The sequence below is a fragment of the Phyllostomus discolor genome, chromosome 5 (genome assembly GCF_004126475.2).
Source record: "Phyllostomus discolor isolate MPI-MPIP mPhyDis1 chromosome 5, mPhyDis1.pri.v3, whole genome shotgun sequence".
Taxonomy (NCBI): Eukaryota; Metazoa; Chordata; class Mammalia; order Chiroptera; family Phyllostomidae; genus Phyllostomus; species Phyllostomus discolor.
Window position 1 is genome coordinate 150380348 of NC_040907.2, and position 27465 is coordinate 150407812.

General features: G+C 38.7%; 2 protein-coding genes, 1 long non-coding RNA gene, 1 other non-coding gene and 1 pseudogene across 7 annotated transcripts in view; 3 read left to right on the forward strand and 2 right to left on the reverse strand.

Moving 5' to 3' along the window:
* ARHGAP19 (Rho GTPase activating protein 19) overlaps positions 1–27465 on the reverse strand; it is a 67656-nt gene that overhangs the window by 28947 nt on the left and 11244 nt on the right. For 2 of the 4 annotated variants that reach the window (XM_028511694.2, XM_036027095.1), the window contains exons 2-6: positions 10307–10572; positions 9339–9419; positions 7657–7866; positions 4633–4859; positions 2796–2882 (exon numbers count right to left, since the gene is read on the reverse strand). In XM_028511694.2, coding sequence (XP_028367495.1) covers positions 2796–2882; positions 4633–4859; positions 7657–7866; positions 9339–9419; positions 10307–10572 — 871 coding nt within the window. Of the gene's footprint in view, positions 1–2795; positions 2883–4632; positions 4860–7656; positions 7867–9338; positions 9420–10306; positions 10573–15419; positions 15536–27465 lie in introns of those variants that run through there. The other 2 variants (XM_036027096.1, XM_028511691.2) reach the window with 2 other exon arrangements.
* LOC118500882 lies at positions 1086–2016 on the forward strand. The gene is made up of 2 exons (XR_004903463.1): positions 1086–1374; positions 1614–2016. It is a non-coding gene; the product is annotated as an uncharacterized LOC118500882 (long non-coding RNA).
* LOC114498249 lies at positions 6166–6272 on the forward strand. The gene has a single exon (XR_003684693.1). It is a non-coding gene; the product is annotated as a U6 spliceosomal RNA (small nuclear RNA).
* LOC114496366 lies at positions 21155–22286 on the reverse strand (annotated as a pseudogene).
* On the forward strand, positions 22727–23465 carry LOC114496367 (coiled-coil-helix-coiled-coil-helix domain-containing protein 2-like). The gene has a single exon (XM_036027097.1). It carries the CDS (start codon positions 22745–22747, stop codon positions 23180–23182), a length of 438 nt encoding a protein of 145 aa, XP_035882990.1. The 5' UTR covers positions 22727–22744; the 3' UTR covers positions 23183–23465.

Here is a 27465-nt window from a genome sequence, read left to right on the forward strand (position 1 = left end):
CTAAGACTAAAATAAATCTCCAAAAAACTTTCTGCCCTGGCTGGTGTGGCTCAGTGGATTGAGCACCAGCCTGCGAATTGACAGGTCGCCAATTCAATTCCCGGTCAGGGCACATGCCTGGGTTGCAGGCCAGGTCCTCGGCTGGGGACAGGAGAGAGGCAATTGATCAATATTTCTCTCCCTCTCTTTCTCCCTCCCTTCCCCTCTCTAAAAAATAAAATCCTTTTTTAAAAAAGCTTTCTTTCTCTCCTTGAGTGATCAGCAAAAGCTCAAACAGTGCTCATAATAGCCTGGAAACAAAGATAAAGTAGCAAACAAGAATCAAAACTGCAAGGATGAGAAGCTGAAAGAGGGATCTGTAGGAGACAAGGAAAAAAAAAACAAACAGTAAAAACAGAGACTAAAAGATCTAATCATCAGAATTTGTACCAAGCTAAAGAACATCTAAGAGGCTGCTCTAGTTTTTTCTTTAAAGTTTGTATGACCTGTACTCTCAAAATCCTCCACAGTGATTCATTACCATACATGGTTAAAAAAAAAGGGCGGGGGGGGGGGGAGGCGGTTTGCTAGTGTTAAGGACCTTGCTGTGGGAAATTTATCCTAGGTTATCAGGGTGGGTCTAATATATAATCACATGGGTCATTAAAAGCAGGGACCCTTTCCCAGCAGTGGTCAGAGGAAATGTGACTATGGAAGGATGGTCAGAGAGGTGAAACACTGGTGACCTTGAAGACGGAGCAGGGGGACAGTGAGCCACAGAATGTGGGCAACCTCTGGAAGGTAGAAAAAGCCATGTAAACAGAGTCTATCCTGGAAAATCCAGAAAGAAATGCAGCCTTGCCAACACCTTGATTTTAGCCTAGTGAGACTCATCCCAGACTTCCACAAACCCATTAAGATAATAAATTTGCCCTGGCTGGTGTGGCTCATTGGATTGAGTGCCAGCCTAAGAATCGAAAGGTCACTGGTTCAATTCTTGGTCAGGGCCCATGCTTGGGTTGAGGGTCAGGTCCCCAGTTGGGGGCATGAGAGAGACAGCCAATCAATGTTTCTTTCTCTCTCTTTCTCCCTCCCTTCTCCTCTCTCTAAAAATAAATAAATAAAATATTTTTTAAAAAATAAATTTGTGTCATTTTAAGTCACTTAACAAAAATTCTTCATAATGAAGTACAAGTATACAGTTTTAGTTTTGCAAAGTGAAGAGCTCTGGAGATGGATGGTGGTGATCACCGCATAACAATGGGTATGTAATCTGTGAAAAGGGGGGTTCTAGGACAGTGACCTGACAGGGGAATCTGATCATAAATTTCTACCTGGGAAGGTCATTTCTACCTGGGAGGTCACAACCAAGGCCTCTGTCTTCTTTAGTAAGAGGTTTTTTGTGTGTTTTTTTAAAGATTTTATTTATTTATTTTTAGAGCAGGAAGGGAGAGGGGGAGAGAGAGAGAAAGAGAGAGAGAAACATCGATGTGCAGTTGCTGGGGGTTATAGCCTGCAACCCCCAGGGCACATGATTCCCAGGCGTGTGCCCTGACTGGGAATCAAACCTGCGATGCTTTGATTCGCAGCCCGTGCTCAATCCACTGAGCTATGCCAGCCAGGGCCAGTAAGAGGTTTTTAAGCAAGCCCTGTCTGTTGTTCTTGTGTCTCTAGGTTAATACACCTTTGAAATACCAGAAGTAATACCCCTTGAAGAGTATTAACCCTCAAGAAAATTAACATAATCTTGTTAACTATCCCATGATCCAATCCCTGCCTCACTTTCTCCCCACCTCCACATAATCTTCCTTACATTCCCTCCTTAATTTTAAATGCACAAAAGAAGCTGCAAAACAGTTATTCTCTGGAGATTTTGAGATCTTGCTCCTCAGCATATGTTGTCAGTTTGGTTGAAACAAACTCTTACAACAATTCTCTACAGGTTTGGATGCTACTTACATCGACAAATTAATGCCGCTGAACATGGTTAAGAGGGTAAATTTTGCCATGGGTATTTTACCACAAAAAAAAAAAAAAGAAAGAAAGAGAAAACAAAAGAAACCAGAACTGGATGACCTTAAAAATTCTCAGCTTTTCCAGATAGCAAAAGATGCTAAAATTAAGAAATTCACTATCAGAAAACCGAGCTCTAAAGGAAAGGCCAAGGATGTGACCATGCAACCTTTACTTATAAAATCTTACAAACAGTGAAAGGTCAGAATATTCAGTCACACAAAGGGCCCTTTCAAGAGAGTAAAGGTGTGCCTCGCAGATCCTCTCAATCAAACCAGAGGGTCCCTAGGAAGCTTAAAGGTATTGTCCCTCAGCCTTCTCAGCAAGAGATCAAGTACAGAAGGGTTTTCTTCAAAAGATTTGTATATGTGGCTTTTGTCTAATGAAGTATATCCCACTGAAATCTACAGAAGACCCACAAAGTTCTTGAGAAAATTATGTTGGCAGCCCTGCTACTTTGGAATAAAAGGGACAAAGTTCAAAATGAAAGGAGGCTATCAGACCCTCCAAATTCTACTGGCAGGAAGCAGGCAGGATAAAATGACTCAGTGGCTAACATGCTGTTCTTGATGAAAAAGGAAGGATGGCCAGACTGTGAAGCCAATTACCCAGGGGGCAGAGCCTGAGCAGTCTTCAGGTACCCCGCTATCCCCCCACCTTGGTTGCTCCCTCCAGGTTTTGCTGTCTAATCTGCTTTTCTGGCCCAGGGCCTTTCTTACCTGCTCATTTTTACAGCCCTCCTTAGGATCCCACCCTGCTCCATCCTCCTTGTCTGTTACCACCCAATCCCACTCCTTACCTACCTTAAAAAGTTTCTGGGAGTGTTTAATCATAAAAGCCATCCCATTGTTTAACTTTGTGATATTCTCCTGAAGGTCATTTGCAGTGACCTATTCAGAGAAAAACAAAAACAAAAAGGGGGATTAAGAATTGGCAGATACTCCATTTACTTACCAATAAGCTTATTCTTTTCAAGTCTCCAGATTTCCACTGGAATGACATAACCTAGAGGAACCATGTATCTCTGCAGTGACCAGGAAATCCTTAAGAACTAATCTTCATTTCCTGATTCTGCTTGAGAATTAGACATGCAAGCAGAGCTGCTAAAGATCTAGTCTGGGAAAAGGTCAGGAAGAACAGAATCTATACCAACCACCAAGGACATTGTCTCTTCAGAGAAACTGGAGTTTCTCCAAAGACAGGAGAACTGTCACTACTAATTGATACCAAAGGTGTCATCTGTTTCTTAAAAGCACAGTCAAATGGTCATCGATTGCCTTCTCTTGTTTCTCCTGCATTTGTTTTAAGCACATAAGCATCTCTACTATCCCAAAGCCCTTACCCTCAACGTGTATCTTTATTATTTAATTTTTGCTTTTAGTAAGACCTCTTATATACTTCTCTTTACAGGCACAGACTACACACTCCCTTTCCACAGTTTCAGTTAGCTGGTTCTAAAATCCTTAATATGGATGGGTGTTGGTGTGTCCTTTCTTCTCATCATCCCACCACCCTCCCACCCTCATCCCTGCCATGCACCAACCTTTCTCTGGGGAGAGGATCTTCCTGGCTGGGCACTTTGCATCATTTTTTTCACTAGTTACTTGTTAAGTAAAATGTACCACATAACCCCTTCTTTACCTTCCTTTTCTCATTTCTTATATCCCCAAAATATTTTATAAGTCAACTATATCCATCTATTTCTATTATCTTTCCAACCACCTTGTCAGGTAAGTAGGAAAGGCATTATTATGCCCAGTTTGCGGAGGAGGAGACTGAGCACAGAAAGGGTAAAGGATACAGGCCACAGCCTGTCTGTAGCTTCCAACTCAAGTAACCGGCTCCCAGTGCCATCGTACAGTAAAACCTGTGTTATGGTCAGGAATATGGACCTATGTACCTCTAGACCAAGAGTCAGGTCGAAAGATTTTAGATAACTTATTTTTCATTCAAGTCTTTGAGAAGACCATGTTCTCAGTAATAAGAAGCACATTCAGGACAGTTAGGACAAAGCAGGATTGTTCTACGTGTCATCTAAAAGCTTAGTAACATTATCCTGTAAGATTAAACAGCTCTATTTTTATTTATTTATTATTTACTTTTTTAGAGAAAGGAAGGGGGGTAGAGAAAGAAACATTGATTTGTTGTTCCGCTTATTTATGCACTCATTGGTTAATTTCTGCATGTGCCCTGACTGAGGACTGAACCCTCAACTTTGGTGGATCAGGACAACATTCTAAGCAAATAAGCTACCCAGCCAGGATCAAACAGCTCTATTCTAAATTTATACCATGCAATCTTCAGGAATCAATTTGATTTCCCAAGATGGGTTTCATGTTAAGAAGAAATTTATATTAACTAGTCAAAATGAATATTCTTGTTTATTTAGTAGCTACAATTTCCCAGTTTCCACCAACAAACTGCCATTCAGATTTGTCAAAGATTGATTTATAAGTGAGGCTAACAAGAATTGGCTTCCTCAGGTTTGATGACTCTTAAACGAACTAATAAAGTTAGTCCCTGAACTTGTTAAATGAACGACTAGACCTTGGACCCCTGATGGCCTCCCCAAGGAACAGTCACAGGATAAGGCCCAGCCCAGAAAGCCTCGCAGTCTTCACTCTCCCCCTGAACACTCACATTTTTTGGCCACAGGACATGGGGTGCAAACATAAGAGCTAGGTTATAGGCAGACATCTTATTCTTGTCTTGTTTCTTTGCTGTCTGGTACAGGAGGTCAAGCAGTAACTTCAGCAGGTTACGGTTGGGTGGAGGGAGGATGAGGAAGAGCAACTGAAGAGCCTCGATTTGCCGCGCCTTATCTGGTACATTAGTCTTGTTTCCCTTGTCATCAAACTGCGTCAGATCTTGAGGACAAAAGAGATGATTGCAAAGGAGGGATAAAATACGAGCAAGAACAGGACAACATTGTCCCTACTATTCCCCTCCCCTCAATTCCAATCAAAAAGAGAAAAAAGAAAAGAATCCGGCATAAACAGAGATTATAGCATAATATAATAACAAAATAATGTCAATATGATTTAATTATAAAAAGAAAAACCCAACTGAAAAATGGACAAAATACTCCAAAGAAAATAATGAATGACCACTAAGTATACTCAGTATCATTAGCTATCAGGGAAATGTAAATCAAAACCATAATGAGCTACTACTTCATACCCACAAGTATGGCTATAATCAAAAAGACTGACAAGTTTTGAAAAGAATGCTGAGAAAATTAAATCCTCCTACACACTGCTGGGGAGAATGTAAACTGGTACAACTACTTTGGAAAATAGTTTGAAAGTTCCTCAAAAAGTTAAACACAGAGTTACCATATGACCCAGCAATTTCACTCCTAGGTGTGTACACCCAAGAGAAATAAAAATATGCCCACACCTACTTTTCAAAGTTCCATCCCCTCCACTTCTCCTCACCCAGATACTTGTCATTAAAGGAAACATGAGAGTGACTTATGCCCTGATAGCAGGACAATCTGAGTCCAGGCAGTTCCTCAGGGAGTCAGAGTCACTGTTTCTCCCCAACAGACTACACAGGTTGTCAGTGAAAATGGTTCCCTGGATCATTACACTTTCAAAGGACACAGACAACTATTTGGGTATAATTCATAATGACCTGAAATGATCTCAGCGTGTTGTTTAAGCTGTTGAACTGCAACAGTAAGTCCAAGTTTAGGAAAGACAGATCCTATTTCTAGAAACTGTTCCCTGTTAATATGAAATTGAAAATAAAAATCCCTTCTAGTGATCAGCAAGGCATGGCAAGTACTACAACTGTGCCACACCTCAATATGACCTCAAAGAATCCTGGGGTGATGAAGGGGAGGGTTTCAAATACCATCCTAAATCAGCTCCATGGGAAAGCAAACAGAAAAAGCATCCTTCATGTTACCCTTATAAAAAGAATTTATCAATATTTTCCATATCTTTTTCAAAGATTCAACAATTTTATTTCTCTCCAAAATAATTGTAAAGTTATATAACATTCTGCTAATATTTTCTCATGTGTATCATCTGGATTATTACTGGTAGCACTAAAAAAATCTAATCTTATTAGGTTTTAAAAATTCAAACTTGATTTTCTTTTCAATAGTAAAAATTATTGAAAAGAAAAAAACCTTACATTTACTTTTCTTAAAATTAGAAGCAAGAAGTGCTTGCTTCAGCAGCACATATACTAAAATGAGAATGATGCAGAGAAAACTAACGTGGCCCCTGCACAAGGGTGACACACAAATCCGTGATGCGTTCCATGAAAAAAAAAATCAGAAGTAAGAGGAAAATGCTCATGGGTGGGAAAACCATAGCAGCATAACAGCTGTGCAACTGAAGAATGAACTCTCTGCCACACAGGCACGCAGGGGGATGAGGAAACAAGCAGCTGGAAACGGAACATTCTCCAAGATACATTAAGTAAAAAAAATAAATAAATATAATAACCTACCATCGCATAAAAAGAGGGAAAAGGAATATGTCTAAGTATTTGTACATCTATAAACTATCTCTGGGAGGCTACATCAGCAGTCATAGCATGGTTTGCCTCTGGGAAGAAAAACCAGGTGCTGGGGGACAAGGGTGGGAAAGAGTCTTCTCACTGCATACTCTTTTGAACACTTTGAACATGAACCATGTGCATGTATTGACTATTTAAAAAGCAAATAACATTATTTTTGAAAAAGCAAACTTCAAGAAGGATAAACAGTAATGGAAAAAATACAGTAAAAAAATAAAATAATAAATACACAAAACAAACTTCCTTGGGATAGTGAACATACAACATAATATGCAGATGACGTATAATAGAATTGCACACCTGAAACCTATGTAATTGCATCAACCAATGTCACCCCAATATATTCAATTTTTAAAAATCCTAGGGAAAAGGAAAAAAACTTCCAAGAGTAGAAACGATCTCAACTAAGGCATAACAATACATAGCAAAAGCTTCAAACTAAGGCAAATGCACCAAACCTATAACCATCTTGGTAATGTGAATTGGTCCAATGGAAGCATACATTTACTAAGCAGCTAAATATTCAGAGCACTACACTAGGATCCCTGAGGAATAAAAAAAATAAATAAAACTCCTATTTTATCTCCAAAGAAACTAATTTTGCCCTGGCTGGTATTGCTCAGTGGATTAAGTGCCGATCTGCAAACCAAAGGGTCACTGGTTCAATTCCTAGTCAGAGAACAGGCCTGGGTTACAGGTCAGGTCCCCAGTTGGCGGTGTGCAAGAGGCAACAGATTGGTGTATCTCTCACACATCAATATTTCTCTCCCTCTCTTTCTCCTTCCCTCCCCCTCTCTATAAAAATAAGTAAATAAAATCTGTTTTTTTAAAAAAAGCTAATTTAGCAAGAAAAACATTTGATTAATTCAAACTTAGCTGGCCAATACTTATGAGTACCCAGAGAAGTTCAGAAACACCATGAAGTTTTAACCAATATTAGCAGAAGTATTTTTTTTTCTTTTTTCTTATTTTGTTTTCTTTTTCTTTTTTCTTTTTTGGGGGCTGTCTAGCTGTGGGTTACTAGCTTTTCTTTTTTGGTACTGATGTGGGTTACAAACACAAAGAGTTCCAAAGGATTTAACTAAATTGAAAGAAATGTATTGACATCTTCACCTCATCTCCCATACTCACCAGCAATTTTGAGATGCGCATGGAAATGTTTATGTGTCAGCAAGGGCTCAGGTAACTCTCCTAGAAACATCTTCAGCAAGGTGGCAACGTCATTTGAGTGAAACTCCCCTGATTCCAAGTCAATATCACTTCCATTATTGAGAGCATCCCTTAAAATCTGCTGTCGGACACTATTCCCTGGTACTCGAAACAAACCCTCTACCCGCAAGTCTGTTTAGCATGAGGGAAAACAGGAGACATGCAAAAAGGAAGCAAAAAGAGAAAGTATGATTAAAATAAGTCATCTAAAAGGCTACTTTACACTTGAAAGTCCGTAGAGAATGTTTTTGCCCATTTTTCCAGAGTAGTTTAGAACCCACGCGCCCCTGAGGAGACAACCTGAACACCCCTGAGCACCGGGAGCTCTCCCAGACTGAGCCGGCCCACCCAGGAGTCATTCAACATCCTGAGGCATATCTGGAGACTGACTTTAACCTAAACAATAGAAATGAGCTTGAAAAATAAATGGGAAAAAAGACACCTCTCCCTGGAAGCCCCTTTCCTTTGTCATCCGAGACTTTGTTTGAAGGGGCTGAGTTCACATGTGGAGGTTTGTTGCTGCTACAGCTTCCCAGCCTAAAATATCTCTAGAGTCTCTGTGTTTCCTCTGGAACCAGGACTTGAACCTGTCAGATCACCTCTGTCTAAGATTCCTGGAACACAGTTCACACCATCCCAACTAAACTGTGTTTCCCTCCCAACCAGGTTCTAAGCTAACCTCAAGGGATAAAAAAAGACAATGTACAGTTTTAGCTTGCTCTGAAAGAAGCATGAGAGTTCATGTTTTCAGTTTGGGTACGTATTTATCTTCCTATAACTCCCTAATTGAGGGGACCAAGTTCAAGCGCCTGAAGGGCCAGGCAGGTAACAGGACATGAACGAGCAGGAACCGTGACGAACAGGAAAGCATACACCTGTGCTCCAGCTGACGGTGAAGTGGCAGCAGGGCCCAAGGATGTCAGATCTTCCTGTCACCCCAAGAAATTAAAAACCTGGGTTCTCCCCATTTTAAAACACTGGTAACTAATTTTATTTTTAATTTAATCCTCTGCCAGTCAAACAATACATGAATGTGGATGACAAGCCCTTAGGCTGCCAGTTTGCAGCCTCTGCTCTAGCCCCTAGCAGTGTCCCACATAGAATAAGCCATTTATTGATAAATGTTGTTGCATTTATCACATAATGCCACACATTTCACATATGCTCAGCTATGCCAAGCACATAGAGCAATGACATAAGCAGCATGACTACTAAAATAGAAAATGGGAATTAAGTGAGAGTGTATTTTGATCATAGAATTCTAAAGAGGAATATGTCTTTGGTGATAAATCATGCTCCCCTGAGTAAATGTTACAATTCTCTAGGGACAATGTACTTTTCCAGAAAAAAAAAGTCTCTCTGAGTCAAGGGAAAGATGTGATTTCATAGACCCTATCTAATTTATATACGTCATTGAGAATAAAAACAAATCAATACATGAGATGAAATTTAAAAGAGAACAGAAACATGCTACCCGAAAGTATCACTAATCAGTGTCTTTGTTGACAGTTAATCAGCACACACTAACTCAAGGAGGTCAGTTCTCAGTAGAAAGCTGACAATTCTTCATTAACAAAGAGCAACAACCTTTCAAGTAGTCTTACTTTTGTGTAGATATTCAATTAGCTGGTATATCTGGGCAATGCCTTCCTCTGTCAATGGGGATCCAAATATTACTCCTTTTTCTAAAAAAAAAAATACGATAGAACAGGACCATATTCTCCACAAATAGTACACCATCAGCATACTGAAAACCACTCAAGCATCCTATGTCACAGTTCAGCAAATGCTTTCGCAAGGTCAATAAACAAAAACCTCAGAGCTGGAAGCGCACCAGAACATGCAGTCAAAACAACTCTCAATCAACTCTGCAAGTTTAATGTTAGACTGTAGGTTCTTTGCAGGCAAAGACCATCTTCTTATCTAATAACAATACCTGAAATGTTGATATTTAATTTAAAAACAAACAGATAATAGCACTTCAGAGTCATAATTGTCAAAGCATAATAGATTATCCACTAGAGTTGGTACAGGGTCTGATCTGTTATAATGTTTAAACTTTTTGCTACCTTAGTAATTTCCTTATATTGAATAAAATAAAATAGTGCCTCTTTAATCAAAAGCAGCACTACAAATTATTTTCTGGGAAGGCTTTTTTTATGTGATTCATAGGTATTTGCTTCTTTAAAGCACTCCATGGAATGAAAACATTCAGGAATTAACAATTGCAGTAAAAAAAGAAAAAAAAGTTGAAATTGTCTTACTGTACCTATAGCCGTATAACTTTGTTTTCTTAAATATTATTTTAGTACAGTATCAATAAGGTATGAAAATCAAGGTGCCCCTGATAAATATCTAAACTAACATGTCATCTCTCGAGGACCAATATATATTTGCTTCAGTTTATCTAGACTATTTTTACAACTTTTATTGTTTCACTACTTATGAAAATGAGAAAAATGACTGATTTTGCTTTATGGTATTAGCAACTCCTCAAGGAACATGCAGATGTGAAGAGTGAAGCCCAGGAAGCCACCAAGACAGGTGCACCCTTCCCCGACGCCTCTCTTACCCTTCCGCTTGAGAGACATCAGAGACCGGAAGAAGCCTGTCGCCGCACCAGCCCCACCGGGCAACTTCAGGTCCACTTCTCCCATCAGCTGGGCCAGCTCGGTTCCAGGCAAATCAATGAGCCTTGTGATATTGCTGACCACCAGCTCAGTGAACACCTCAGGTTTCTCATGCCGGAGTTTTTCCACAAAAAAGTCAGGATTGAAGATGATGGGCTGGCCTCGAAGGGAAGAGTCATTGCAGATAACAAAACTGCAGATGGCATCGCTGAAAAACGTGAAACAGAAGAACCTTGGGGGGATCGTTTTTATGTCCTTCTCATGCCCTCTCAACCACATAATTATTCACTCTTTCTGAGGGTTAATCTACACATTGGCCTTTTGGAAAACCTTATTCTTAATCTGTTCACTACACAAAAGAAGACAATTTGGACTGGTTGCTGTTTAAGTTATACCCACCTAGATTCTCAGGAATTTAGTTTAAAGAAAAGACACCAGATAGATAGCCTCTGTTATACGACCTGAATTTGCCTCTTAATTTCAGGGATATAATGTAGGAAGACACAGATCCCTACAGCTTCCCAAATCTAACAACATACTAGAATCAGTCGTCACATAGACATTTCCTCATTAAAACAGCAAAACCCTGAATTATTACTTGTAAAACATCAGACCTGCAGCTGTTCCCCTAACACAGCAATGGGTAATCATCTGCCTAAGGCCTTCTTGGGAATATAGCCAATACTAGACAGTATTTCCCATGCAGTGATCAGCTGCTGCCAGCACCATGTTCAGGCCAGTTTCAAACACCATGGGAACCATGTGCCAGTAAGCATAATACTATTTAAGAGCTAAAACTAAATTTAAATAGTGTCATAGACATTTTAAAGACAGTTACCCATAGGGTTCTTGGGTTCCTGGGTCCCTACACAGGAAAACATTTCTTTATAATCAACTCCCTTTAATTAAGCCAGGCACTCTTGAATTCGGTTCCTCATAACCAAAAAGCCTTCACTAGAATGTAAGGCACAGTACGTAAAATATAGATATTAATTCAGCCTTGCCCAGGGCCAGCAATAGGTTTTATTTAAAAATCCTTCAATCCTGAATGCCTCTGTCCCATCATCGAAGTGCAACTTTTTCTCAGACAGACTCTTCTCCCTAAGGCACTTGAAAAAGTCTGTAGTATTTTGCTTCTAACTTCACTCTCCTGTCACTGAATAAAAACGCTCAGCAGATATGTTTTGTGGGCCCCTGATATTTGCTGGTATTCCACTCCTCCATTATTTGGGTTGTACTCCTGGCAAAGCTCCTTTGACTCTCAGAAATAATTCTCTCCCTCTTCTTCATTTCCTAATGCCTAACTACTGTACCTTTTACTTTTAATATGTTACATATAAGAACTGTGTTATTCCAAACTTCCAGCCAAGATGGAGGCATAGGTAGACATACTGGGCCTCCTTGCACAACCAAGATAGGGACGACAATTTAGAAACAGAATGACAACCAGGACAGACAGAAAATTTAAGTGTATGGAAGTCAGACAATCCAAGAATTAAAACAGACACATTCATCCAGACCAGTAGGAGGGGCGGAGTCAGTCAGCCAGACGGAGAAGGGTTGAGGCGCAAAGAGCGGTGGGACCAGGCGAGTGAGGCATCCTGGGCACACAAGACCACAGCAGGTGGACCCTGGGTATGCAGGGAATGGCTGGCAGACCCCGGGCATGGGGTGGCAACCGGCAGACCCAGCAAGGCAACAATTGTGAAGCAAGGCACTGCACACAACCCAGGGATCCAGCGTGGGGAAATAGAGCCTCGGGGCACTGATTGAAAACACCTGTGGGAGTTGAGGCACAGGAAGAGACCCCCAGCCTCACAGGAGAGTTGGTTGGAGAGACCCACAGGGTCCTAGAACGTGCACAAGCCCACCCACACAGGAATCAGCACCAGAAAGGCCCAGTTTGCTTTGGGGAAATGGCGGAAGGGACTGAAGTCCGACAGAGAGTGGAGCAAACGCCCTTGTTCCCTCTTGGGCCTCACCCCCACACACAGCGCCACAACCCAGCAACTGGGTTGCCCCGCCCTGGTGAACATCTAAGGCTCCGCCCCTCATATGCAACAGGTGCAACAAGACCAAAAAAAAAAAAGGCCCAAACGGAAGAACAGATCAAAGCTCCACAGCAAATACAACTAAGCGACAAAGAGACAGCCAGCCTATCAGATGCACAGTTCAAAGCACTAGCGATCAAGATGCTCACAGAATTGGTTGAATTTGGTTGCAAATTAGATGAAAACCTGAAGGCTACACTAAGTAAAATGAAGGAAAACGCACAGGGAACCAATAGTGATGGGAAGGAAACTGGGACTCACATCAATGGAATGGACCAGAAGGAAGAAAGAAACAACCAAACAGAAAAGAACGAAGAAATGAGAATTCAAAAAAATGAGGAGAGGCTTAGGAACCTCCAGGACATCTTTAAATGTTCCAACATCTGAATTATAGGAGTACCAGAAGGAGAAGAGAAAGAGCAACAAGTGGAAAAGTTATTTGAACAAGTAATAAAGGAGAACTTCCCCAATCTGGCAAAGGAAATAGACTTCCAGGAAGTCCAGGAAGCTCAGAGAGGCCCAAAGAAGTTGGACCCAACGAGGAACACACAAAGGCACATCATAATTACATTAGCCAAGGTAAAAATGAAGGAGAGAATCCTAGAAGCATCAAGAGAAAAGGAGACAGTAACTTACAAAGGAGTTCCCATCAGACTGTCAGCTGATTTCTCAAAAGAGACCTTTCAGGCAAGAAGGGGCTAGAAAGAAGTATTTGAAGTCATGAAAGGCAAGGACCTACATCCAAGATTGCTCTATCCAGCAAAGCTTTCATTTAGAATGGAAGGGCAGATAAAGTGCTTCCCAGATAAGGTCAAGTTAAAAACAGTTCATCATCACCAAGCCCTTATTTTATAAAATGTTAAAGGGTCTTATCTAAGAAAAAAGAAGATAAAAAACATGTGTATTAAAATGACAGCAAACTCACAATTATTAACAACCACACCTAAAACAAAAACAAACTAAGCAAACAACTAGAACAGGAACAGAACCACAGAAATTCCCATTGCTAACACATGGAGGGTTAGCAATAGGAGAGTGGGAGGAGGAGAGAGGGGGAAAAGGCACGAAGAATAAGTAGCATAGATGGTAGGTAGAAAATATACAGGGAGAGGGCAAGAACAGTAGAGGAAATATAGAAGCCAAAGAACTTATGACACATGGACATGAACTACAGCGGGGGAACGTGGGTGGGAGAGGGTGTGCAGGGTGGCAGGGAGTGAAGAAGGAAAAATGGGACAACTGTAATAGCATAATCAATAAAATATATTTTTTAAAAAAAGAACTGTGTTATTCCATCTCTTTTAGCAGACCCATCACTGCCTATTTGCACCCATTACCAATTATCTCTAATGGCTTGCTCTAATTCTTATTATATAAACAGTAATCTATTATATAACTGATGAGTAGTTACAACACAAGCCCGAAAGGACAAGTAATCATATCTGTCAAGCAAGGTCAAAATTCACCTGACTCATACGAACATCCCCACAATAAAAACAACCACAACTTAAAAGCCTTCCACAACACCTAGGCACCAAAGCACTGTTCCAGGGAAAATGACTCCTCCAAATAATAAACATAACTAATCTATAACACTTTGCCAACACTGAATGGATAATTTTTAATAATGGTATAATGAAAAAAAAGCACAGGTAAACTTCAAAGTTCAGCTCTACTTCCTTGAAAAATGATTATATAATTTTAATCAACAACCCAAATCTTCAGTTGATAGCTACTATATGCCTTCTTTTCTCTACAATGATAACACACAATAAGAATTGACATAAAAATTAAAAATTATTAATGTGTTCTCAAGCCAAAAAGTCATTAAAGAAAGAAAATTTAAAATGCCTGTCTCCTCAACCTTTTTACACACTAAGGCAAGTTATTTTTCCTGTATAAATGTCAAGATGCCAATGATTATAATATAAGCCAATTAAAATCAAAAGCAACTTTATCCTAAACTGTTCACAATGTCAGCTTATTTCAGTCAAAAAACAAAAGTCAACATAAAACTATTGCATATAATCACTGTCAATGAAAAATTACTACTCCACAGAGAGAGTCAGAAAAACATGAAATGTGTCAGCACTGAAGAGTCTTACAATTCATCGTTTAAACTATCATTTTACAGATTTCACATTCCTTTTAATTCTGAAAAACAGATTTCAGACCAAATAGTTCTAACATATAAATATATATAAATAGCATCCATTATGTCCCTAAAATATAAACACATACTCACATGTAACCTCCAGCTCTTTATTGTCATCCCAAGCAAGACTCAGTTAAGAGTCTAAAACTTGTACCACAGTTGACCCTATGGCACTAAACTGGATCAAACACACCAGAGCTAGAAGACAGCCAGGAGAAAAACAAAGTCCCAAGATTGTTTCTTAAAAGACTCCTATCTAACCATTGCCCCCAAGTTCACCCCTTCCTAAGTAAGTAGAATAGGTAAAAAAAAAGAGTAAGTTCAAGGCAGCCCCTACCTATTCACAAAAAGACACAAGAAAAAGATACCTTGGGAGTCCTAACACACAAGTAACAAGCAATCTCAGTTTCCTTTCCCCTTCTGCTTTTTCTCCCCTTCCTTCCCACGATCATTCACTCTTGTATTGCCACGCTTTAATTTCTTTAACTTAGTTTTTTCCCCTTCTTCCTCACTTTTTCTGAGTAGAGCATCTGGCAAGGTAACATGTAAGAGAGAGAAACTATTAAAAAAAGAAGTAAAATGGAAGATGAGAGATGGAAAAGACAGGCATAGTGGGTTATGTTTTTAAATAATCCCCTTTATCACGAAGCCTGCTAATCCCTTTCCACAGAGCACAGGATCCCACAATATAAAGCAGAGAATATCCAAAAGCATGGCTAAGAATTTAAGAGATTTCAAGAAATAAAGAAAAAATACTATATTTAAGCAAATACAACTACCTACTCTGCCTTATCTTATTTTAAAACAAACTCTAAGTTTGTTCAAGTTCAAGAAAAATAAATTTCTTACACAAGAGTTGAAAGCTTCGGGTGAGGCATTGGTAAATGGAAGAGACAGGGAAAAAGCTTTCTCCTTGTTTGTTGTGACAAAGGAACCCTCCTTTCCCTGCCCCATTAGAGCCTACACAAATTCCAGGCATGTTACAGGACACAAGGGCACATTATGGGGCCTGAAAGGCGGTACTTATTAGGACTCTAAGCACTCATCTGCAAAAAGGAACAAAACAGAAATTAAAAACTGGACCAGTTCATTGTATCTGCCAACACACAGATGAAATTCAACAGTAGTCTCCCGTCACACTGGAAGTTGTATTAGGTGAAACAATCACATAATGCAGGAATACAAGGACAAGTAGTTTTATAAAATGGAAGGAAAAGTGATCCCTACCTCACATCATACACAAAAAAATAAATTCCAGGCAGAAAGAAGACCTAAATACAAAAAGCCAATCTTTAAAAAACTTAGAAATGAGTATAGATGAATAAATTAATAAAGCAGAGGAAAGGTTTCTTAAACAAGACAGAGAGTACAATCCACAAATAAAAGACTGATACATTGAACTACATTAAAATTTAAAATTTCTATAAGCAAATGACATTTTAAACAAAGTTCTTAAAAAGTGAAGTCGCATGCCTCTGGAGAAAGGAACTGCAGGAAAGCAGTGGGAGAGACACTTTTCACTGTATGTATGCTCTTTTGTACTTTCTGGATTTTTGATTCATGTGAACATATCTATTCATAATAAATAAAAAGCAAATTTCAAACTTTAAAAGTAATAATAAAAGACAGCCATAAACTGGAAAAGAAAATTTGCCTTGCATTAAAAAGGATTAACATCCAAAATTGATCAGTATGCGTAAAATTTATTTTAAAAATACACTCAACTCTCAGACTGGCTTTATCCAAATACCATATGATCTCACTTACATGTGGAATCTAATGAACAAAATAAACTGATGAACAAAACAGAAACAGAGGCCTAGACACATGGAACAGACTAACAGCTGTCAGAGGGGAGGGGGCGCAGTGGGGCAGAAGTGGGCAAAGGGGAGATATCCATAATAGGGTCAACAATAAAAATAAAGTTAAAAAAATGATAATAATTTGGAGAAATTTTGACCATTCTTTTTTTCTTTTTATTTGTCATTTCTTCCTTTTTTGAGGAAGTCCAATTGTTCCACAGGTAACTTGAGGTTCTGTTTATTTTTCAGCTTTTTCCCCTATTTTAGTGTGCATTTCCTTTGCTATGTCTACAAGTACATTAATCTTTTTTTTTTTTTAGATTTTATTTCTTTTTAGAGAGGGGAAGGGAGGGAGAAAGAGAGGGAGAAACATCAATGTGTGGTGCCTCTCACATGCCCCCTACTGGGGACTTGGCTAGGCATGTACTCTGACTGGAAATCAAACTGGCAACCCTTTGGTTAGCAGGCCAGCACTCAGTCCACTGAGCCACACCAGCCAGGGCAAGTTCATTAATCTTTTATTATTCAGTCTCTAGTTTGCTATTAAGTTCATCCAGTTAATTTTTCCTCTCAGATATTATGTTTGTCAACTCTAGTAATTACATGTTTTCCTAAATCATTAATGTTTTTTATCATTGTTGTTTTTATTTAAATGTTTGATCAAATTGGCTAATGAAACCATGCAGACCTAGATTTTTCTTTGTGAAAAGCTTTTCAATTATATATTCAATCGATTATGTGTATTGGCTATTCAAATTTTCTATTTCTTGTATTAATTTTGGTAAGTTGTGTATTTCTAGGAAAATGTCTATTTCACATAAATTTTCAGACTTTATCGACATAAGCTTGTCTGTAACACCCTCACGGGAACTTTTTAATGTGTCTGGGTTCCACAGGGATGTCCTCCTCTTTGCTCCTGCTATTGGTAATCTATGGTTTCTCTTTTTTAATGTATTAATCTGATTAAAGGTTTATCAATTTTATTAGCTTTGTCAAGGTCTTGTTGAATCCCTCTATTATGTTTGTTGTTTATTTCATTAATTTCTGTTTTACTTCCTTTTTTTCTATTTTCTTTGCTGGATTCAGGATAAAAGTGGCACTGCCAATCAGTGGGAAATGGATGACCAGATGGAAGGAAGAAAAGTGACAACTGACACCTACCTCACACTGTCCACAAAGATCAATTCCAAGTGAACTGTAGGTCTAAAGGTACGTAGCAAAACGATAAACCTACTAGAAGGTAATATACAAATATATTCTTAAACTTAAGGCGGGTAAATAATTTTTTAAATAGTAATCATAAAGAAAAACATTAATACATTCCAATTCATTAAAATAAGAACTTATAGTCATCAAAGACACCATTAAGAAAGTGAAAAAGCCACAGAGAATGGGAAAGTATAACTGCAATATACATAGCCAAGAAAGAGGGGGGCTCAAATCTTGATTATATTAAGTATCCCTACTAATGAATAAGAAAAAAACAATGACCCAACTGAAAAGCTGGCACGAGATTTCAACAAAATCTCATAAAAAGAATAGCCAAATGGCCAGTATGTTCATGGAAAAAATTACTCAATATCATTAGTCATCAGGGAAATACAAATCAAAAAACAATGACAGACTGGCCTGGCTGGTGTGGCTCAGTGGATTGAGTGCTGGCCTGCGAACCAAAAGGTCACGGGTTGGGTTCCATCAGGGCACATGCCTGGTTGTGGTTGTGAACCAGGCCCCCAGTTGGGGGTGTCCAAGAAGCAAACTTTCTCTCACACTTTGATGTTTTTCTCTCTTTCTCCCTCCCTTCCCCTCTCCAAAAATAAATAAAATCTTTTAAAAATAAATAAAAATAAAAATTGTGGTATATACAATGGCATACCTAACAGCAATGAAAATGGACAAATTCGCCCTGGCTGGCGTAGCTCAGTGGATTGAGCGCGGGCTGGGAACCAAAGTGTCCCAGGTTCGATTCCCAGCCAGGGTACATTGCTGGGTTGCAGGCCATAACCCCCAGCACCGCACATTGATGTTTCTCTCTCTATCTCCCTCCCTTCCCTCTCTAAAAAATAAATAAATAAAATATTTTTAAAAAATGGACAAATTCTAGTTATATGTACCATCATGGATGAATCTCATAGTGATAAGCAAAAGAAGTCACACATACACAGAAACCATTTACTATATAATGCCATTTATATCAAATTTTAAAAACAGACAAAACTATAGTGTTTAGAGATACTTGCTTAAGTGGTAAAATTGTAAAGAGAAGCAAAGATTTATTTATCATAAATTTTAGGATGATGGTTACCTCTGGGGATTAGTGCTTAAGAGGAGGCCTGAGAATATGAGAGGAGTTTCTAGGCTGCTAGAAATGTTCTTGTGATAATCCCTGAGCTATGGGGGAAAGGGAGGGGTTCATTTGAAGTAAATATGGCAAATGTTAAGATCCGTTGAAGCTGAGTGCAGGAAAAGTGCATATATATTATTCTATATATTCATATGTATAATCAACATCTTTCATGACAAATCATTTTAAGGAACCAAGTAGTTTCGACCTAAACTTTGGTATAACTTGATGTACATATCATAGAAAATCAAAATATATACTAAAAGTTAATTTCCTCATCATAAAAGTTTTCGATAGCCAGAACCAGGAAAATTAGATTAGGTATGTAGGCACAGAGATAGCAAATGGCTTCAGTATTTAAATGCATATACTAGACAACTATCCCAAAGAGTGATAAAGGCAAGACCTACCCCTCAAAAAGGATAATTTTTATAACCTATTTATAGTCTGCAATGATTACTTTTACCACTAGATGGAACCCTACATGAAAGGTGATATGCCTAGTGAAAGAACTAGAAACAGAACCCACAGCTAAAAAATCAATTACAGAAAAATGAAATGCATGTGCCTTTGAGACATGTTGAAGCCATCAATCTGCAAAATCCAAAGGAAAAAAACCTGTACCTGCCAATGTATCTTTTGGCTGACTCCTACTAAAACTTCATACCCACAAAACTAAATGTTTCCTCCCTAGTGAATTGCTTAACTTGATTTGTTCTCCAAGAACCACAACCTTGGCAACATCTATCAAAATACAAGCTATATTTAAATTTGTCTAAACCTAATTTACCACCCTGAGAGAAGTACGCACTCTCCTACTGCTTTCCCACCCTCCGAAGCATGGCTCTGAAACATGGCTTTCCATGTGTCCCTTTGTGAGACAGGAACGCACACAAATATCAAGCAAGAGGCTATTATTCTTTCCTTTTCTACATATCAAATTTAAACTGGTATCATAAAAGTTGTGCATAAGAAGAAAAGATAAAACAGACCCCATACGCCTACACTAGCAAGGTTTTGTTTTGGTTTTTTTGTAACAAAAACGGTACAAAGTTGATAAGTAAATACTGTAAGATATCAGGGAACAATATCCAATTTCTTAGACAAAAATTCTGAAACATTTACACCCTAAGGTCTGCCTTTACGAGTAGCTGTCCAAGGTTTGGTATTATGAACCTCCTATCTTTAATGTAGATTCCAAAAGTCTGCAAAAATATATTTGGCCATTATATTTGGTCTCAACTTGAATTACTCAATAAATTCAAAGTACTAGAGTAACTTAATTTGAATTAAATTGGTAAACTACTTAAAGATGAAAGAATTATTTTTCAAGACAGCATGTTTATAAACCAAAATTAATAACAGAGGGCAAACAGAATACCATGTTTTTCCATGTACAATGTGCTCCCATGTATAATGCGTGCTCACATTTTTTGGCCCAAACTTTCATGAAAAAAATTTCATTTTCATTTTTTAATTCAACTTTTTACTTACTTATATTTAGAAACAAAACTGATTATCACATTCCAGGGTATTTTTTTGCACACAGATATCGTCATTGCTTTCTAGAGTTACATTTTTAATGCATAAGTAAAGGAATTAAAAACATTAGCCCTGGCTGGTATGGCTCAGTGAATTGAGTGCCAGCCTACAAACCAAAGGGTCACTGGTTAGATTCCCAGTCAAGGCCATGCCTGGGTTGCAAGCCAGGTCCCCAGTTGGGGGCATGCAAGAGGTAAGCACACACTAATGTTTCTCTCCCTCTCTTTCTCCCTCCCTTCCCCTCTCTCTAAACATAAATAAATAAAATATTTTTTAAAAAGAATTAAAAGGGCAGGGGAAAAAACAAAAACATACAGATACGGAATTAGTGCTACCCATGTATAATGCACATCCTTATTTTTCCCTCAAAAATTTGGGCAAAAAAGCGTGTATCATACACAACAAAATACAGTAATCTGTTTTTTAAAGATTTTACTTGCCCTGGCTGGCGTAGCTCAGTGGATTGAGCGCAGGCTGGGAACCAAAGTGTCCCAGGTTCGATTCCCAGCCAGGGTACATTGCTGGGTTGCAGGCCAGAACCCCCAGCAACCGCACATTGATGTTTCTCTCTCTCTCTATCTCCTTCCATTCCCTCTCTAAAAATAAATAAGTAAAAAGATTGACAGAGTGACAGAATTGGATGCATACCAGCTTAGGGTTTTCAAAAGATATTTCTTTTTTTTTAAGATTTTATTTATTTATTTTTAGAGAAGGAAGGGAGGGAGAAAGAGAGAGAGATACATCAATGTGCAGTTGCTGAGGGCTGTGGCCTGCAACCCAGGCACATGCCCTGACTGGGAAATGAACCTGCGACACTTTGGTTCGAAGTCCAAGCTCAATCCACTGAGCTACGCCAGCCAGGGCAGTAATCTGTTTTTATCTTAATCAGAAGAAAACTTGTATCATCACTTGAAATATATACTAAAGACAACCAACACTCTGCTTTTACTTTTATTAACATTTATTTTATGCTGAATTTACTCCCAGACCATAAGCTTTTGTTTCTTCAGTTTCTTCTGGAGTATCTTTTTCCTCTGTGCAGCCTCCTCTTCTGGTTTAGGAACGGTCTGCTCTTTTTCAGTAGGATATCTCAATGTGGCCGAGACAGCTCATGTGTGGGTCAACCTGCCCATGAGCTTGGTAAGTTCTGTGCCACATCTTAGGAGCTTTGCTCACCCAGATGTGCTCAATGACCAGAGAATCTACATCTAAACTCTTAAGTTCAGCATTACTCTCTGCATTTTTTAGCACGTGCAGCAAAAATTCAGCATTCTTTTTGGGTCACTCACCCTGTGTCTAGCCCCACTGTTTGGCCTGAGCACACCTACCAGCTCCACCAGTGTAACGATGGAATGGCACATGTTGCTTCTGACGTCCTTCAGATACTTGGTGGCTTTTCAAGTATGCATACCCTTGATGGTCTGGGCAATTTCGTGATTATTCTTAAAGTGAACACGAAGATCTGAACCTCTTGATTTGCGTAAATTTGTGGAGTTTTCTGGGTCAAGTGAATAGCAAACCATTTTCAGAGATCACCTGTGGCCACTTTCAGGAAGAATGTAAGAATTCTTGATTGCTTATCTCTTAACCTAAACATTTTTGGAAACCTGATTTGAGATTTTTGCTCTATGGAATAACATGTAATATTCTCAGTCCAAAAGGCTAATTATTCTTCCTCAGAGTAACAATAACACTAATTTATTGATATATATTTACTCATCAATTTTTATTCTTTTGGGTGTCATAAGAATTGGTATTACAGTCACCCCTCCATATCTGCTTGTTCCAGGAACAAAAAACATTAAAAAAAACGTTACATTGTGGCTGACATATACTATACATCAATAGTTAGGCCTACTGGTGGTTGCATCTGTACTGAACATGTACAGACTTCCGTTCTTGTTATTATTTCCAAACAATACAGCATAACAACTATTTACATTACATTAGGTATTAAAAATACTCTAGACATGATTTAAAGTACACAGGAGGATTGAATGGATTATATTCAAATGCTACACCATTTTTTTAAAGATTCTTTTTTTTAAGATTTTATTTATTTATTTTTAGGGAGGAGAAGGGAAGAAAAAAGAGAGGGAGAGAAATGTCAATGTGTGGTTGTCCCTCACACAGCCCCTACTGGGGATCTGGCTGGCAACCCAGGCATGTGCCCTAGACGGGGAATCGAACTGGCAACCCTTTGGTTTTCAAGCCAGTCCTCAATCCACTGAGCCACACCAGCCAAGTCCAAATACTACACCATTTCACATATGGGATTTGCACATCCATGGATTTTGGTGTGAGGATGGGGAGTCTAGGAACCAATCCCTCTAAGATACCAAGGGGTGACTACAATTCTGTTGCTGCTCACAGGTGGTGTGCAATAGGTAGTTTACTTATATTAGAAAAATAACACCAGGCACTTGTAGATACAGAGCCACAGCACAGTTACGATGCCATGTGGAAGATGAAGTCACACCTCTCACATGGCCCCTCCGGCCAGCCAGGCACCTCAGGTAAGAGCTGTGCCCAGGCCAGCACCAGCAGCTCAGCCACCAATGCCAGCTCTACCATCTGCTGTGGGCTCACTTGCTGCTGCCCCCCAGCAGCCAGGTCGCATGGCCCGGGTGGCAACCACTGCAGCTGGTGTGGCTGTGGGCTCTGCTGTCAGCCACACTCTAGGTCAAGCCATCACTGGGGGCTCCAGCGGAGGAAGTAATGCTGAGCCCTCAAGGCCTGACATCACTTACCAGGAGCCTCAGGGAACTCAGCCGACATCCCAGCAGCAGCAGCAACAGTTTGGCCCATGCCACTGTGAGATGAAACAGTTTTTGGACTGTGCACAGAACCAGAGTGACCTTAAGCTTTGTCAGGGTTTCAGTGAGGTACTAAAACAGTGCAGGTATGCAAATGGGTTAGCCTAATTGAGAAGTTCATATAGAAGAAATGGAAAATCATCTCTCGTGACCAAGTTAATTTATTATAAAGATATAATTGATAGTGAAAGTATAAAACTACCAGTTAAACCCATCCTACCATTAATAACTTCCTTGCCTCAGAACTGCAATAGAAAAGAGTGTTCTTACTATACAGCAGTTCACTGAGGTGGCATTGAGTTTGGGGCTGGGCAAATGTTTGTGTGGCCTCCTTAAACCTGCTTTTGTGATGTTACTGTCTGTGAATCAATTAGAATAAAGTAATTTTCTTTAAAAAAAGAAAAGTAACACCAAATATCCCATTTCTTTGGAGAAAGTTCTGTAAGATGCTTTGCTGACAATACAGGGTCTTGTTATCTACGTGTACAAGCTATTGACCCCTTGCCCTGGCCAAGTGGCTCAGTTGGTTGGGGCATCATCCTGCGCACCAAAAAGTTTCGGGTTCAGTTCCAGTCAGGGTATATATCTAAGTTGCAGGTTCGATCCCCAGTCAGGGCACATACAGGAAGCAACCAATTGACTTTTCTCTCTCACATCGATGTTTCTCTCTCTCCCTTCCTCTCTCTCTAAAATCAATAAACATATCCTCGGGTGAGAGTTAAAACAACAGCTATTAATGCCTCAAAAAAAGTAATCAAAGCTTCAGAAAACTCTTTTCAACAGACTTTAAATGTCATGAGCCTCAGGCAATTAAAACTCAAAGTATATGATCTGATTAGGTTTCAAAAGACTGTTACTACATCCACCTGTTCCAAAGTTCAGAGTGGCACTATCCAAGAGACAATAAATGCTTCTGCTCTGGCACATGACTGGTTCATATCTACACAAGTTTACAAATTGAAAATTCTTAAGAGAGTTTATACCTTAGTCAATATTCTATCGACCTAATTACAAGTATCTTCATCAACTAGCATAAGAAGGTTAACTGCTTTTCTGAGACACGTGGTAGCCAAACAAGAAATCAGTCACTCATGTGCCATTAAAATCAAACTAACCATGATCGACTGAATGCTTTGCAATTTTAAGAAATTGTAAGATATAGGCACAAGAGACCAAAGTAAGTCTCTGGCCTCCAAAGGTAAAAACCCACTAAGCACTACAAGATTCTATTTATTTTGTTCCACTACCTCTATTTTCAAAAATATAAATGGCCAATTCTGGGTACAACTAGCATTTGGAGGCCCAAGAAGATGACTTTGAAAATTAGGTTGCAAACAATTTTGTTTCATTGCATTTGCATATATTAGCCTCCTAAGCATCAGTATTTGAAAGAGATCTTTGGCCATTTGTCAAACTCCTCCGAAACTGAAAGTGACTATGAGACTTTTTTCCCTGTAGTAAATCTGAAGCAACCGCCACCCTGGTAAACACAACACGCACACTTTCCCACCCAGCACCCTGAATGACACCAACTGCTGAGATGATGTAATGTTGAAAAGATAAATTCTAACATATAAGATTTATGCTACATAAATTATATAATAATTTTGAAATTCAGTTTTTAAAAATTTAAATATTCCAATTTGTTTCAACACTTTTATTTCTGAACACCTAAAAAGACTCTATTGTCAGTTAAAATGTTTATGCTTGAATAAAATTTAGACTTTAGCCTCTGTACAATTTTAACACACATACCCCAGATTCAAATTTTCAGTGAAAATTGTTAACACAACGACATAAGTGCATGTTTCACGTTGGTGGACAGATTTTTAATATTTAAAAGCCATGTTTATTTAATGAAAAGCACAGATAAAAAAAACTGATCTCTTGCTTAAGGTCATTCTAACAATTAAAGCAGACTGAACACCATCTAACTGAGGAGAGCTCAGTCACAAGGATAGCTGCCACAGAATGACCTTACCAAGAGGAAAAATCAAGGTACACCTTGTTACTTGAATGAAATAACTATTATTGCAAACAACAGAGATTGGGAGATTCTACAATTCAGAAGCCTTTAAAACGATAAACAGACTTAGGTATACAAAAGTTAGCCACACTTCCAAGGGCTTCTTATACAGTGCATGTAGTTATCTCTGACTAAAGTATAAAAGATTTTTTTTAGATAGTAAAAAGTATATAATGATAATGTTGAGTAAAATGTTACTAAATACATTGCTATACACTTTCTTGGCTTCTGATCTTCCCCTATTTCTTAGTTCCTATTATTTGGTGAGTTTTTCTTTAGTTTCACTGTCGCTACATACTTGGCTTTACTGTTGTAATTGTGTTCAGTATGAAAATAAAACAAGTGAAGAACTTTTCATTATATATATATAATCCCAAAGTCACTCTATAGTTAGTTTCTAAATAATGAGGTTCTCTCCTCCCCAAAGGTATAACTGAAGCACGGAGGCAAATTTAGTTATCATTATAGTGACATGCAACTACAAATTTAATATTAAGAACTACATGATGTCTATATTTCATTCATGATTTTTTCTTTTTTTTTAAATATTTTTTAAAGATTTTATTTACTTATTTTTAGAGAGGGGAGGGAGGGAGAGAGAGAGAGAGAGAGAGAGAGAAACATCAATGTGCAGTTGTTGGGAGCCGTGGCCTGCAAACCAGGTATGTGGCCTGACTGGGAATCGAACCTGCGACACTGTGGTTCGCAGCCCACGCCCAATCCACTGAGCTACGCCAGCCAGGGAGAATTTTTCTTTTTTTATCGATATTGATAGAACCTGGTTGAGACACCTTTATCTGATCTCTAATCAGATAACATAGTATTCTAAAGTATGTAAAATATTGTTTTACTTTTTTATTACAACACATTTCAGAAACTTGGACGAAGATGAACCAAATAATTTTAATTTTCTATGGTGAAAAATGAAAAGCACAAAAAACTCCATTCATATAATCAGGAATCTTTTTGAAGTGGATGTAGCTTTATAGGTTATGTTGGACAACACTTTCTGTTGAACTGGAAGAAATTTATCTGTTATAGATTGGCTAAGATCATTGTCGTATTTTGTAATCTTACTGAATGCCAAATTAGTTTTTGTGCTATGTAATACACTCTGGTCAGTAAGCAAAAAAAATAAGGTTCTAAACTTAATTAGCTTTATTTGAAACTGACCTATATGCCTTTAAGGAAAACACCTAATTTTCATACTTGTGAATATAAAGAATATTTTAATTATGTAATAACTCTTCAAAAGCTCAAGGGTTGCCCTGGCTGGTGTGGCTCAGTGGATTGAGCACTGCCTATAAACCAGAGGGTTGCAGGTTTGATTCCCAGTCAGGACACATGCCTGGGCTGCAGCCCTGGGAGACAGGTCCCCAGTAGGGGGCACTCAAGAGACAACCACACATTGATGTTTTTCTCAGTCTTCTCCCTCCCTTCCCCTCTAAGAATAAAATAAATAAAATCTTAAAAAAAAAAAAAAGCTCAAGGGTTAACACTATGGCATAACTAAACTAAACTCAGCTGACGGGAGTTTGAATTTTTCTTTTTCTGTGGTTCTGTTTCATTCTTGCAGTAACAAAAATTGGTGTTTAGCTTTTAGGCAATAGCTCAACTTGACAAATTACCTATACTAAACTTAGTAAATGATACTGTTATTTATTATGGCTTCATCTTAACATCTTAAAAGCTATGGCTACCCTGGCCCAGTAGCTCAGTTAAAGGATCGTCTCAATACGCCAAGGTTGCGGGTTTGATCCCCAGTGAGGGCACACACAAGAAGCAATCTGTGAATGCATAAAAATGTAGGACTATAAATCCACGTCTGTCTGTCTGTCTCTCTTTCTCCACCCTCCACCCTCTCCTCTCTTTCTCTCAAAAATCAATTAAAAAAATATTTTTAAAGTCCCTGGCCAGATAGCTCAGTTAGAACATCGTCACATATGCCAAAGTTGTAGGTCCAATCCCCAGTCAGTGAACAGACAAGAATCAACCAATGGCCCTGGCCAGTGTAGCTCAGTGGATTGAGCATGGACCTGTGAAGGAAAAGGTCACCAGTATGATTCCCAGTCAGGGCACATGCCTGGGTTGCAGGCCAGGTGCCCAGTAGGGGACATGCAATAGGTAACCACACATTGCTATTTCTCTCCCTCTTTTTCCTTCCTTTCCCCGTTCTCTAAAAATAAATAAATAAATTCTTTAAACAAAGAAAAGAATCAACTAATGGATGCATAAATAAATGGAACAACAAATCGATGTTTCTCTCTCTCACCTCCTCTCTCTCTCTAAAATCAGTAATTGTTTTAAAACATTACTTTAAAAATTAAAAATTTAAAAAAGTTATGTCTTTATACAAACTTGTAGT

Coding starts and splice junctions, on each gene's coding strand:
- LOC114496367 (XM_036027097.1), top strand. CDS start 22,745: ATGGCCCCTCCGGCCAGCCAGGCACCTCAGGTAAGAGCTGTGCCCAGG.